The following is a 13542-nucleotide window of genomic DNA, read 5'->3' as shown; positions in this document are numbered from 1 at the left end:
CAAGCACATCTATGCCTGGATTATACCCCTAATGTACGTCTGGAAAACAGTATTTAGTATTTAGAAAGAACCTTATTTAGGCTCAAAGACAATTTTTCCATATCCGTATCAGACGTTTCTTAATTTTGATTTCGGCTTGATTTTTGCAGGAGAAGACGAGAGTTCTTATCTAGTTCTCTTCAAAATTACAATTATGATAAAGTGCTTTTTGCAGCTTAACAGAAACAAGTACAAGCTAATCCGCCCAAAAGCGGAGCACTGACCGAAGGGCGATTGGGAAGTGTCGGCAGACTATTGATAAACTTCGCAATTAGTTTCAAGGTAGTTTCGCGAAATCCGAACCTGTGGCGATTATTTGCAGAGAGACAATTTCTGTCGCAAGATGCAAGATTAAAGATGATCGTTTATATTTCTGATATTATTCTTAACTACTAGTGACTCTAAGATATGGTGACTGACGAGATCTACCGAGAGAGAGTGGAACCCGGAGCACACTTTTAGACTAAACCATGATGTGTCCTTAGAGATATGCTCACAATGGCCGCCAAGATTGAAATTTAAAGCTCAATGCTCGGGAGTTCTCGGGTCGCTTTCCGCGTGAGCGCTTTTGAGAGTAAAACAGTGCACAGACATGAACAGGAGGGAAAGAAGAAACTTTGCCCCTCTTTCCTTTATCTCATTAACGTTTTCTTTCTATGCTCTTCAAGTTTTAAACTAAAAGTTGCGACATAAAGCATTGCCCAGAGAATTTCAAAGACTTTTTCTTATTGTATCTCGACTGCACGAGTCCGTGATTGTTCTTTTATATTCATTATGCCCCGATCAATTTATCAACACTGGGTACCCGTTTGTTTCAATGGCAGGTTGTTGATAGTTTCGCACATGAGTAGATTTAAAATACTCTCCTGGCGACTTACTCGAAAAACACGTAAATCAATTTATTTGACAAAGAAACTACGGTGATCTGTGTATAATAAAGATGTAGCGCATTTTTTTTAACTATACGTGATATATTATGACGCAAACTAAAATAAAATTGCTTTGATCTCCCCAGACAACTTATTATGCTGTGCACGCCATGTAGACTTTTGGAGAACTTTACACCAAAATATTGGCAATCAGTGAAACTAAAGTATAATTATCCCCTGATAATTCTTTAATGTTAATTTTTCTCACAGTCAAACGATGAAAAACCCCCGTTAAAAATAATAATAAATTGTTATAACAGTTGGAACCCGTCAAAACTATACTTCTACTTTTTGCCGTTGTTTCGATCTCTTAAAACTTTAAAATGGAGATCGCACAATGAATACTTTTCTGAAGTCGAATTTAAACGCTATAAATATATCCTAAAATTATTTAACTTACCTTTCAAAGGGCAACTTATAATTTTCAATATTTTCTCGCTTTCTTTCCTTCGTGCATAACTAATTCTCAGGTATTACCTCATTTCCAGAGTATGAGAGAATCGACACCATGTACCGCTGACCAGGTGGCTAGTCATTTAGCGCAAAATGGAGCGTGATTTGATTTGTTTTACAAGCGCGCGTTATACATGCGATGGTAGATAGCCTACGAGGGCCGTAGAGAGCAGAGTTGGACATAATAAAACGCGATGTTAAATTTAGTTAGGATCGGGCAGGCGAAGAGCCACTCTGTGGATATACTGCCCGAAGTGCCATTATTATTATTATTATTATTATTATTATTATTATTATTATTATTATTATTATTATTATTATTATTATTATTATTATTATGTTAGCGGAAAGCGAGGCACGATAATTTCTTGTTTTTCTTTCAAAATTCCGTTTTGAGTAGTTTGGATCTAATTTAGCTCATCAATGACCAGAATATTTTTTTTTTTTTCAAAAAAAGAAAGAAAGAAAGAAAGAAAAAAAAAACTCCAGGCGCCAATGGGTTAAGGCGGTTTATCTACTGGTCCACGAGCTAATCTATGTACCAGGTCCACTGAGGGTGGTCCAAGAACCGGGTACATGAGGTGGTCCATGGGCCTGGTTTCACACAAGTAATGAGCTCCTGGTCCACAGTGGTGGTCCATGGACCGGGCACATGCGGCAATCCATGGACCGATTTCAGGGCCGGTCCTTGGAATCTGAATATGGATTTCAGTTGAGTATAAGTAGAAGTGCACTCGTTTCCAAAGCTGCGTCAAGAGAAGCCTGATTCTAGAGTGAGTGAGAGCGAGCGACCTCGGCCTGTCTGAGAATCAGACGGGTCTGAAAGGGGGATCCGGTCCCGAATAAGGCGCCAGTTTTTCGTAAATTCACGTATCAGGCGTTTTTTTTCACTCGACATTTACCAAAAGGAAGCTAACTGAGATCGAAAACTGTCCAGGAAAAGCGTCTGGCACCCGTGGTTACATTATTCGATTTTCACGAAAATTTATTTGTTAAAAATATGAATCACGGCCCACGAATAAAATTCACGATTCACGCCTTAATTCCATCTATTTTCCCGAATCACGCGCTCAATTTTGGTCAATTCACAGATCACGTACGACCCCTTTCAGTCCGTAATCGATTTAGCGGAAACAGAGTCGAAACAGAGTGCGTTTACAGAAAATTAAAACATAAACTTCATTTAAAACTGACCGGTGATCAAACGGTCAGTTTTGACACACTGTCTGCACCTGTCCCGTTAAATCATCATCTTTGACTAAACACGCATTAAATTAAACTGCATGTGTGTTACTCCGTGCGTCTTTCTGTTCTACTGAGTTTACAAAGTTTATGAAATTCATTCTGTATTCAGCAGACGCAGATTTTCAGTTAATTGATATATACTTTAAGATCGCTGGCAGATTATCGTGAATTTTCCCAGTGCAAATTGCTTTCGTTTATTTCATCGCTTCTGTCAGCTGAAAAAATAAGTTGAAAAAAAATAAGGTGTACTTTCTCCCAAAATTAAAATCGAGTAACTGATTTTCACTCAACACTGATTTAACAAACTGATAAAAGCTACCGCTCTCAGAAACAATAATCTCTCCATATTTAGTTAAATTTTCAGACCTATTTTGGTCTCAAAGCACAGTGCATATCAATTAGCAAAGAAGCGCAACTTTTTGTGACTGAAAGCTCTTTTATGTCGGAAACTATTTTTACTCTTTTAAAATCTACATAAGAATTATTGGATCACTCTGCGTTTATATAAGCAGCTGAATCAATTTAGGTGCTTTAATTGATGTTTATCCCTCGAATGCATAATTTTTTCTAGTGTCAAATATTATCTACCGTGCTAAGCTAGTTCACTTATGAACCGGGACAAGCAGTCGCAGTTCATTGCTTCCATTCGAAAATACTGTGAATTTACTGATCGATCGAAGCCGAGAACTTTGTTTGGCCGCGCGTGGCCGTTGATCATGGAAGTCTGGGTATGACCGATTATGGAAGATGGCGGAAAAAGCGTTCAAGAGAGCATCTTCGTGAAACCGGCTAAATTTGTCCAGTTTTCGGCTGGATCATGAGTCTTATGAGACAAGTTAGTCTTTTACCGGCTGGCTGCCAGCCATGGAACCTTGATGTGTGCGCAGCAAGCAGCAATGGCGACCGTTTTGCGTACTGTGCTACGCTCGCGGTTTACGTTTATGAGGTGAGCTTGAGTGACCTCACTGTCACTATAGGGACAAATCTCGGCACGATATTGGACAAATTTCACACTCTTAACTCCTTGTTTTAGCTACATTTCAACTTGTTTCTAGCCGTAATATTTCCAGCAAACGGTGTTCCCGACTGTCGTCTCTCTTATTTGCCTTGTCGGGTTTAATTAAGCGAATTGGAATTTTCACAACAGTTTGTTTATTTTGATGCGTGAGTTGAAGTCTGCTCGAATGATTGCTCAAAATTCCTGTTTCCCTCCGTAAACATCGACGATTTTGTCGCCCACTGCTAGAACTTCGGTATTCTTAATTCGATTTGAACAGATGTTTACAAAGGTTTTGATTTTATCAAAGCAATTAATGTAAATTCGGAAAAATTTAAGCTTGTAAGCTTATTTTACAGTGTGCATTTTTAGCTCGGTAGAATATTCGTTAACCAGAATATAACTGAAGCTTACACGTAAAATTAAGTCTTTGGCATTTTAAAGTGTCAGTAACGAACAGTTTTTGATGTGTTTGTAGTGGTCCTAATATTACGGGCTTTATCAAATCTTAGGTATCTTTAATCACAATTTTACGATCATAAATTGAAGAGTTTAATAGTCTTTCTGCATATTTTTAGCTTAAATAGCGCAATTCGAATCTAGTATTTCGCAATAGAACAAATAAGATACACCACTGAAATTATCTCACAAAATAAACATTACTTTCATTATCACACAGGCCTTGGTCTCTCCATGCTGGAGTGACAAGATTTTGTGAGCTTATAGAAACAAATCTACTTCAGAATTGAGTAGCTGGACTTTTTATTATACATTTGTTTTGTAAATCAGCCAAGCAGTAAATATTTAAGAATGGGTCCATCCAAATAGGAAATTTTTTGATTACCCCCATACCAGCATCCGGTTGAGAAAAAAAGCTTCATACACAGGGTCGTAACCAGGTATATTTTTTCATTGCTGATCCCAAATTTTAGCTCTAAATTTTGATTCCTGATCCCCAAAATGTGGCAACATTTGATCCCTGATTCCATTCTGATCCCATCTGATTGGCCGATCCGGATCCCATGACTTGTGACCCGAGATCCCGGTTCCATGATCCCGATCCCGAGGCTGTGATCCCGATCCCAAGGCCGTGATCCCTGATCCCATATACCTGGTTACGACCCTGTCATACATGTATGGACCATGTGTCCAGATGACCCTGGTTCATTGGGTATTGCTAGCATGTTAAAAAGATATGCAGCTGTTGTGGTTCAATTTTACATTTGATTTCAAAATTTTCAAACCAGTTTGATTTTTATTTTTCATTGTCTCATGTTCATTATCATAATCTGAAACAAAGGGAAATAAAAATCAAACTGGTTTGAAAAATTTCAAACCAAAGAAAAAATTAAACCACAACACAGCCATTAATTTGCCAGTCAACTGTCACATCCGCATGGTGCGAGATGACAAAATTTATAGCATGGCAAACTTCCAGTCACAATGACTGATCTCCTTGGGATCAAGTATTTACAAAAGAATGGATGGAGAACCAAGAATGAACTTGAATGTGTAACCCTTCTGTACTTTTACAAACATGCATTGATAGTGGTCTTTTCCGGCTTAGGCCGGTGGCAAATGATAAATGGTTGCAACACTAAGTAAAAACTTTCTGTGCGCCCAATTCTTTCTTATCCTTGTAAAGGAAATTGAGACCCCAAGATGACGTTATAAAATAGTGTGAGTGATGAGTAACTTTCGTCTATACTTTTTTTCTCAAGGTCACATGTGGTTGATAACCACTGTTAATGTCTGTTTTGGTCTCTGTCAATAAAGTAACTTAATTTTTGTATAATACTTGTATTAGATGGTAATTACCGGTATAAGTGTACAGTTTAAAAATAAAGTCAATTCTTATCATCTATTGATGTTTTGGAGAATCTAAAAAAATAAAATAAAATATAACTGCAGTGCCAAGAATTAATCCTTTCTATTTTGTTGATTTTCAGTTGGATCGTCAATTTAACGAATTCCGGCTTTCTGCCATTATGTCACAAAACAAGAAGACTATTACGTGCATTTCATGGCATCCAAAAAACCCCGACCTCCTAGCAACATCAAGCAGCGACTGTCGAATTTGCATATGGAGTGTATCACAACAAAAAGTCGTCAACATGCTGGAGAGCTTAAAATCACCAGTGCAGTGCATTGGGTGGTGTCCTCATGATCCAGATTCTATAGCTTATATATATGGACGTGGACCTATGTTCATTTGGAACTATACCTCCCCAGAGGCATTTAAGCATTTAGAATCCATGACTTTTTTCTCCGAGGTGTGTCAATTTCGCTGGAATCAGAGAAAGATAGGAAAACTTGTCTTTGGGCATAGCGACGGTAGTATATCTGTCATAAACCCAGGACAGAAAGCTTTTAAACATTATTTAAGACCTGAGTCTGTGGATGATCTGGACGAGGAAGATCCGGTGACTTGTCTTGAATGGGACCCGCTATCTGTGGATTACTTGTTGGTTTCAAATGCGCATCATGGGATAAGATTGATTGACACTGATTCTATGAGCGTGATTATGACTTTTAAGTTACCAAGCTCGGCGATAAAGATTCATACGTTGGCATGGGTGCCTTCTGCGCCTGGAGTCTTTGTGAGCGGAGGTAAAGTGGCAATGTTCAGTTGTGTTGTACCTCTGATGAGACATGAAAATGTTTTGAGTGATTTCCCCATAGTTTAATTATTAAAGGATTTATTAATAGTTTAGTTAGTTTAATTATTAAAGGTTTAATTATTGAATTATTAATAAAAGGAATCTTTCAATGTTGAAACACATTGCTATTAAATTGATAGAAAAATAATCTTAAGACAAAATTTGGGTTTGCATTTTGGACTCTGCAACATGGTGGGATGAGTTCCTGGTTTCTTCCCTCCTCAAAAATCAACACTTCTTAATAAACTAAAATAAATTAATAATTAAAAATGAATAAATAAATAAACTTTGTTTAACTAGGGTTGCACATAACAGTCTTGCGACTGTCAAACTGATGACCCTCAGATTCCCAATTGCACTGGAATTTAGAAGTGTTGGTTTCTGTGGAGGGAGGAAAACTGGAAAACCTGTAGAAAAACCCTTGGAGCAAGGCCAGTGAGAACCAACAACAAACTCAGCTCACATACACCAGGTCCGGGAATTGAATCCAGGAGGGTGGAAGGCTGATTATATTCTAAAGGGAAACATTTCTTCTTAAGAAAAAAAAATATTTGATTTTATTTTTTATTTACCGGTATGTTGTATTTCTGATACTTTCTAGACACCCAAGCTGGCATTCTACGGGTCTGGAATGTGTCCAAGAGCTCTCCTATGAGCAACATTAAATTAAAAATGACTGGCTTTCACGCACTTATTGTAGTAGAACCATTCCAGGACACATTATCAACCAACAATAATGAAACCTCTTTTGGGCTGTCATCGACGTCAGTGGCAAATAAGCCGCCATCACAACCGAATCACGTCACTTACTCACTTCCTCCTGCAAGCATTCTGTGCACATTTATGGATGGTGGGGTTGGGTTGTACGATTTGGGGAAACGGAAATGGAGCTTTCTTAGAGAAATGGTGAGTATTTACATGTTAGTAATTAGTAATTGGACTGAGTGAAGTACAGTTCAGAGAATAATCTGCAGGCAAGAGAGTTAAAAATTGGCCAAATACCTAACTTGACAAGGCCAATTTGAAAAAAAAAAAACAACAAGCACATTGTTATTGCTCTCTAAATTGTTGAAACAAGGACCCATATTAATTGTATTAAATACAGTCCTGAATGTCTTTGAGAACCTGTCTTGGGTGGAAAGAGTTTAAAGTTTTCCCTTCTTAATATTTTCACAAACTAAGGAAGACCATCTTAAAGTGCTGACAACTGACAATTTTTTACATTCAATGCTCAAAAAGGTCAATTTATTTATTGTGGCTACATTCCTCCAAGTTTATCTTTTTCCTTAGTGGCTATTTGGCCACTGACCGCTCAAGTTTAATCACCAGTGAAACATTTTTTGGAAGTTGATTGTATAATAAAATTGAACGCTAAAAAATTTGAACGACGTTTCGACCGTTCGACGGTCATTTTCAAGTTAGGTGTTTGAATAAAATTACATGTGTAAATATAGTAAAAGCGCTAAAATATGTACATACAAACAATAGACAATAAGAATAAAAAGGCTCAAAATGGCTAAAAAATAACTTTGTGCGAATGGCATGCATAGTTGTAAAAGATATAATTAAAAACGTAAAGCAAGCAAATAAGACGACGAGAATAAGAACATTAAAATACCTAAAAATATCTAAACAAATAATTTTGCGCGGAGCGAGTCACTCTGTTTGTTAAGTTTCGGTTTCAGAAGTCTAATAAAAAGCATTTCAAAAATCAAACAGTCAAGCTTGCTTTGGCACCTCCTTAAAATCTTAAAGTTCTTCTCGATGTTGTGTGGCTCCGTTCCATGTTCTTCTTTCACGTGATGTCCGATAGACGATCCTTTGTGTTCTTTGATGCGCTGGTGCAAGTGTCGACAAGAATAGCCGACGTAAACTGCATCACACAGATCACACTTATAATAATAAACAGCGCTTTGTTGGTTTACGATGGGCGGTTTCTGTTCCTTCACTTTAATTGTGTCTTTGATCTTACGGCTGGTGTAAACTGGACGGATCTCGGTGTTTATCTTTCGGCTGAGATCGGTCAGTTGCCTGCGTACTGAGTTTGCTGCTTTTTGATCCTTGTACGGCAAAACGACTCTAATAGGAACTTCTCGCTGACAAGGGACCTGCTGTTGTTGAGGACACGCATTTCCCGTTACAACTTTTGCCTTGACGAATTGTCGGATGGTTGTTTCTACGAGGGATTCTGGATATTGTAAACGGGCAAAGGTCTCCTTAAGACGTTCGGTTTTTTTTTTAGTTTGTTGTTGTCTTCCAGTTCCATTGTGAAACTGACAGAGGGATGGATTTCGTTTAGTGTTGATAAAAATTTAGAGGCAGCTGTAGCATCAGGCATTTTGCTGAGAGTATCGTCGACGTAACGCTTGTAAAATGCAGGCATCTTGTTTTGGATTTCTAATTGCTCTTCAATGCTGCACATGAAGTATTGGCCATAAGAGGTCCGAGCGGAGACCCCATGGCAACACCGTCCACCTGTTTATACAAATTTCCCTGAAATTGAAACAGCTGATTCTTGGTGGCAATTCCAAGCAACTCAATTAGGTCAGGTTTAGTGATGTTGAGGTTGTACTCCTTGTTAAACCAATCATCCTGGAATGCTTTCTCTGCCAGGAGTTCCATAGTTTCATTAACAGGTACATTTGTAAACAGTGAGGACACGTCGTAGGACACTAGAATGTCCTGGTCATTAATTTCCATGCCTTGAATTTCTTCAGCAAAAGTTAAGATGTCTGTGACAGTAGAGGCGTTTAGGGAAAGTGGTTTTAACTTCTCATCCAACCATTTTGCAAGTTTATAGTTGTAAGTTCCTGTCGCTGATAATATTGGGCGCACGGCAAGCTGTTTCTTGTGGGTCTTTGGTAGTCCGTACAGGTGAGCAAGTCTGGAGCCTTTCTGAATGACTGAATCGGCGATCTGTTTTGGTAAGCTAAGATCTTTTGGACGATAGAGGTTAACTCCATTCTCTTTTCGAAGAAGTGGGTGGTAATGTTTTGGGGGTCTTCCCCTTGTTTTCGGTCTTTCTAGCTGGACAAGTATGAATTTCGATTCATCGTTGATGGATGTCTCTTTCAGCAGGTGGACGTAATCTGTTTTGTCCATCACTACAATTCCTGAGCCTTTATCCGGACGGGTAATAATGATGTCATCTTTCTTCTTTAACTGACTGATCGCTCTCAGCATAGCTTTTGGTGGTGTTTGATCTTTCCGCTTTATGTAGTTTAGGGCAATGGAACGCAAAGTTGCAGCGGCAAGTTCCTTGTTTTCCTCACTCAGTTTTGGCTCCAATTTCCAGTGAGCCTTTTCGAAGTTTGCCTGTCCTACCATCGGCGATACTCGTTGTGGGAGAGCAAAGTCAAGCCCGCGATACAAAACTAGCTTTTGATAGAAAGAAAGCCCGTACGAAGATAGGTTAGTGAAATGTTCATCGACATCAGTGTTGTTGTAAAGAAGCCTTGAGATCTTCTTTGTGTGACCATTCATCAATTCAGCGTATTGCTCATTGCGAAAAATGACGATGGTTCTTAGAATGCAGGCAAAGCGAAGTGGCGAGCATTTTTCACGGAATACATCATAGATCTCGTTGATCTCTTCTCTTAGCTCGGTCATCCGTTTTGCTTTCTGGCGTAATTCTTCCGCAATCACATTCTCCTTGAAGGCCTTCGCTGATCCTTTCCATTTGAAATTAAGCTCACACTTTTAATCCTTTCTCTCCATTTTAGGTGCCAGGCTGGCGACTTTGGTTCCAAATTAGTCACCAGCTCCAAAATTTTAGTTGCCATGATATGGCGGGTTGGGCTACTGCTTACCATGGGCTTTTTAATTTCAGGGGCATATAGAGACAATATTTGATTGCAAATTCAAGCCAGAAAGTCCAGACTTGTTAGCAACAGCATCATTTGATGGGACAATCAAAGTATGGGATGTCAACACTATGACTGCAGTAAGTGTCAAGGCTGTTGTTACTTTTATTAATTAACAAAATTACACTGGAAATATTGTTAAGTGCTGAGAACTTTTGTTGAATTTTAATATTAAAGGTGCATTCTTCTCCTGGGAATGAAGGAATCATTTACGCTCTTTCCTGGGCACCAGGTAAGTTTTTTTAAAATTTTGATTTGTGTTTCATATTAATATCCTAATTTCTTTTATTAAAGTTAAGAATGCAATAAAGAAAAATTAACCCTCAATACAAGATGTTTATTACCGGTAATCAACCCTCCAAGTTTATTTTTTTTTCTTAGTGGCCATTTGGCCACCGACTGCTCAGGTTTGGTTGCCAGTGAAAAATTTTAGTCGCTAAATTAAGCTCACGCTTTCAATCCTTCTTCTCAATTTTAGTCTCCAGGCTGGCGACTTTGGTTACAATTTAGTCGCCAGCTCCAAAATTTTAGTAGCCATGGCGACTAAAATGCTCTTAACTTGGAGGGCTGGTAATAGTTTACAGTGTTATTGCATACTGTAACCAGCTATGTACCGGTACCCATCTTGTTACTACATAAATTTTGATAGCAAAATGATTTTCAGGGGAGGTATGTGACTTAAGGGTTAGTGCAGAACTCTGGAACAAATGGTCTGGATTCCAGCCCTGGCTGGGATCTACCTGCAGCTTCGTAAATGGGTACTGGTGAAAGGAAGTACGGCAACCTAATAGCTGGACTTTGGATCAAGCGTCCAGGTCCGACCTCTGGCAGGGGTTGTTATGTTGCTGTTTTTGAGAAAGACACTTATCTCTAAGACTGTGCCTCTCTTGACCCAGGTTGTAGTATACCTCTAATCTCTTGGATTAAAACAGACTTGAACCTTTTTGCAGGAGATATAAACTGTATATGTGGAGCAACAGCAAAGAATGGAGTGTTTATATGGGATATAGCCAAAGAAAAAATCATCAAGCGGTTTACTGAGGTGAGTAAGGAATAACTTCCATGTAAGAAAAGATCGTCCAAACTTCATAATTTGTAAGAATTGTTACATACAATAACAATAAACACACTTTCAATTAGTTATTTGCAATTTATGTCATTGCACATCTAGGGAAAAAAAGGAAAATTAATATGCACATTTGCTGGTAAAACTACCAGTAAATGTTATAATTTATTTATAATTTTATTCATCACATCTTGTTCAGTAAAATGACACCCACCCTATAAATTGCAATGGACATGGAATTAAAATTATGCTGTAAGTTTAAAAACTTTTAACGTCTTATTTATTGGGAAGGCTGATACCATATGAGCAGAATGATGTCTAGATTCAGGGACGGTGGAGCCAGGGGGGCTGGGAAGTTTTAGACACCCCTGCCCCCAATATTTCCGATAAAATAAATACTTACTAGGAGGAGTGTCTCTTACCCCCCTCCCCCAACTAGTCAGCCCCCCACCCCAGTTGGACAAATGTTCTGCCGTCCCAGAAATTACTGCAAGACAATGTAAGTCTGGAGTAGACAGTTTTCTCATGATAATACCGTATTTTCTCGATTAAAAGCCGGGCCCCGAATAAACGTCGGGTCTACAAGTTGTATTTGAAAATAAACCCCTTAAACAATTTTTAAAGGTTTAATATGATTTAAAAACAATGTCTTATTATAAAGCTGCCAAAAATAATGAATAAAAATCGTTTCTTAGAAACATAGGGCTTGAAAAAACTCCTGAATTCAAATAAACGCCGGCCCTATCGGGCCAAGTTTGAAATAAACGCCGGGGCGTTTAATCGAGAAAATACGGTAATGACCAATAGTAAGGAGTTTACAATATACTGTAATTATATTTCTGGACGTTGTTTTATTGTCACCTACTTTGTAGACCTACAGGCCCTTTTCCTCCTTTCCACTTGAGTTTGTAATTTTCTTTCAATTTAGTATCAAAATGAGTAACTTCAGCTTTTCATTTCACATTATTGTTTTAGCATGGAAAGCAAAATATCTACAATGTGAGCTGGAATCACAAGGATTCACGAAGGATTGCTTCCTGTAGTGCAGATGGAACATGGTAAACATTTTCTTACATAAATTTTAATTACAAAAACTTTGACCATTGCTTGTTCATTTCATGGATCATATATGTTAAAAAAAAGTTTTGATTGAAATAAACTGTAACATTAAGTATTGTACTATAAAATATGTTGTGAGTTAATAATGAAACCTATTGATAATTTTAGGGGAGGCGCGGTGGCCTAATGGTTAGCGCGCCGACTCCGGTCGACGGCCTGGGTTTGGGCCTGGCCGGGGCGCTGCGTTGTGTTCTTGGGCAGACACTTTCTCTCCGTGCCTCTCTCCACCCAGGTGTATTGGGTCCGGCGTTTCTGCTGGGGGGTCCCTGCGTGGACTGCATCCCATCCGGGGGGCTCTCCTGTCGCTTCCGCGGGATAGCTCCGGCTGTATGGGCCTCTGGCTCGGAACAGACTTTACTTTTATTGATAATTTTATGTATTTTTTTAGTGTTGTGAGACAAGTGGATGGAACTTTGGTTAAAAAATACAAACACCCTGGACCAGTGTATGGCTGTGATTGGAGTCTTAACAACAGGTATATAAGATATAACACTGGTATAAACTCATCACCAATAGATGAGCTTGGAAACTGGTGCCTTACAGGTTGGCTGGGGGCCTGAGCAACACAGGCACAGCAGGGAGGTATCCATGGACACCCTTGCAAGTGGGGACCACTCCTGGAAGCAGCCGCCAACTGGCACTGTCACACTGAAGATGGCTTCAGGGACAATGCAATACTTACCTAACCCTATACTTACCCATACCCACAAAACACGAGGGTGGGTGGGATGGGATGGTGAATCCGCAACGATTTGACTGATGGAAATCTGCACTTAAAAGCAGGTTATCTGCAACAATCAGCAAGTAAAGTGACCCAGAAACAATGCAGGTTACGAGGCACACAGCAAGCGATTAACTTTGCTTAAATTGCATTTAACCACATAAAATCTTAATCAATTAATACATCAATGCAAATGTTGTCTTCAGTGTTCAACATTGTAATGGTTGTGTTAATGTTTCCATTAGGGATATGATTGCGACAGGCTGTGAAGATAAATGTGTCAGGGTGTTTTATGTTGCTGCCAGTACAGACCTTCCTTTGAAGATATTCTCAGGTAAGGAGTTTTGATCAAATGCTATGATAAATTCCTAAACATATAACATCTTTAAAGTTGTATTTTCACGTGTAATATGTGGAAGTTTTTGTTGTTGATCATGTTTTCAATTTATA

The 13542-nt window shown here is 38.7% G+C and overlaps 2 protein-coding genes across 6 annotated transcripts in view; one reads left to right on the top strand and one right to left on the bottom strand.

Annotated features, from left to right (window-relative positions):
- Window positions 1–1445, bottom strand: part of LOC144653898 (uncharacterized) — a 7480-nt gene extending 6035 nt beyond the window's left edge. For 4 of the 5 annotated variants that reach the window (XM_078514034.1, XM_078514037.1, XM_078514036.1 and 1 more), the window contains exon 1: window positions 1369–1445. The gene's annotated coding sequence lies outside the window, so the exon portion shown is untranslated. The remainder of the gene's footprint in view (window positions 1–1368) is intronic. The other variant, XM_078514035.1, reaches the window with a different exon arrangement.
- Window positions 1446–3402: 1957 nt separating this feature from the next.
- LOC144653822 (WD repeat-containing protein 17-like) overlaps window positions 3403–13542 on the top strand; it is a 28781-nt gene continuing 18641 nt past the window's right edge. Inside the window, exons 1-9 of the mRNA XM_078513927.1 lie at window positions 3403–3612; window positions 5613–6273; window positions 6925–7229; window positions 10153–10266; window positions 10364–10418; window positions 11137–11228; window positions 12228–12310; window positions 12760–12846; window positions 13338–13426. Coding sequence (XP_078370053.1) covers window positions 3484–3612; window positions 5613–6273; window positions 6925–7229; window positions 10153–10266; window positions 10364–10418; window positions 11137–11228; window positions 12228–12310; window positions 12760–12846; window positions 13338–13426 — 1615 coding nt within the window. The 5' untranslated portion in view covers window positions 3403–3483. The remainder of the gene's footprint in view (window positions 3613–5612; window positions 6274–6924; window positions 7230–10152; window positions 10267–10363; window positions 10419–11136; window positions 11229–12227; window positions 12311–12759; window positions 12847–13337; window positions 13427–13542) is intronic.

Source organism: Oculina patagonica, chromosome 5, assembly GCF_052425735.1.
Source record: "Oculina patagonica isolate OP01 chromosome 5, crgOcupat, whole genome shotgun sequence".
Classification (NCBI taxonomy): Eukaryota; Metazoa; Cnidaria; class Anthozoa; order Scleractinia; family Oculinidae; genus Oculina; species Oculina patagonica.
Note: the sequence above shows the minus strand (reverse complement) of the source record. Positions and strands in the feature narration are given on the sequence as shown.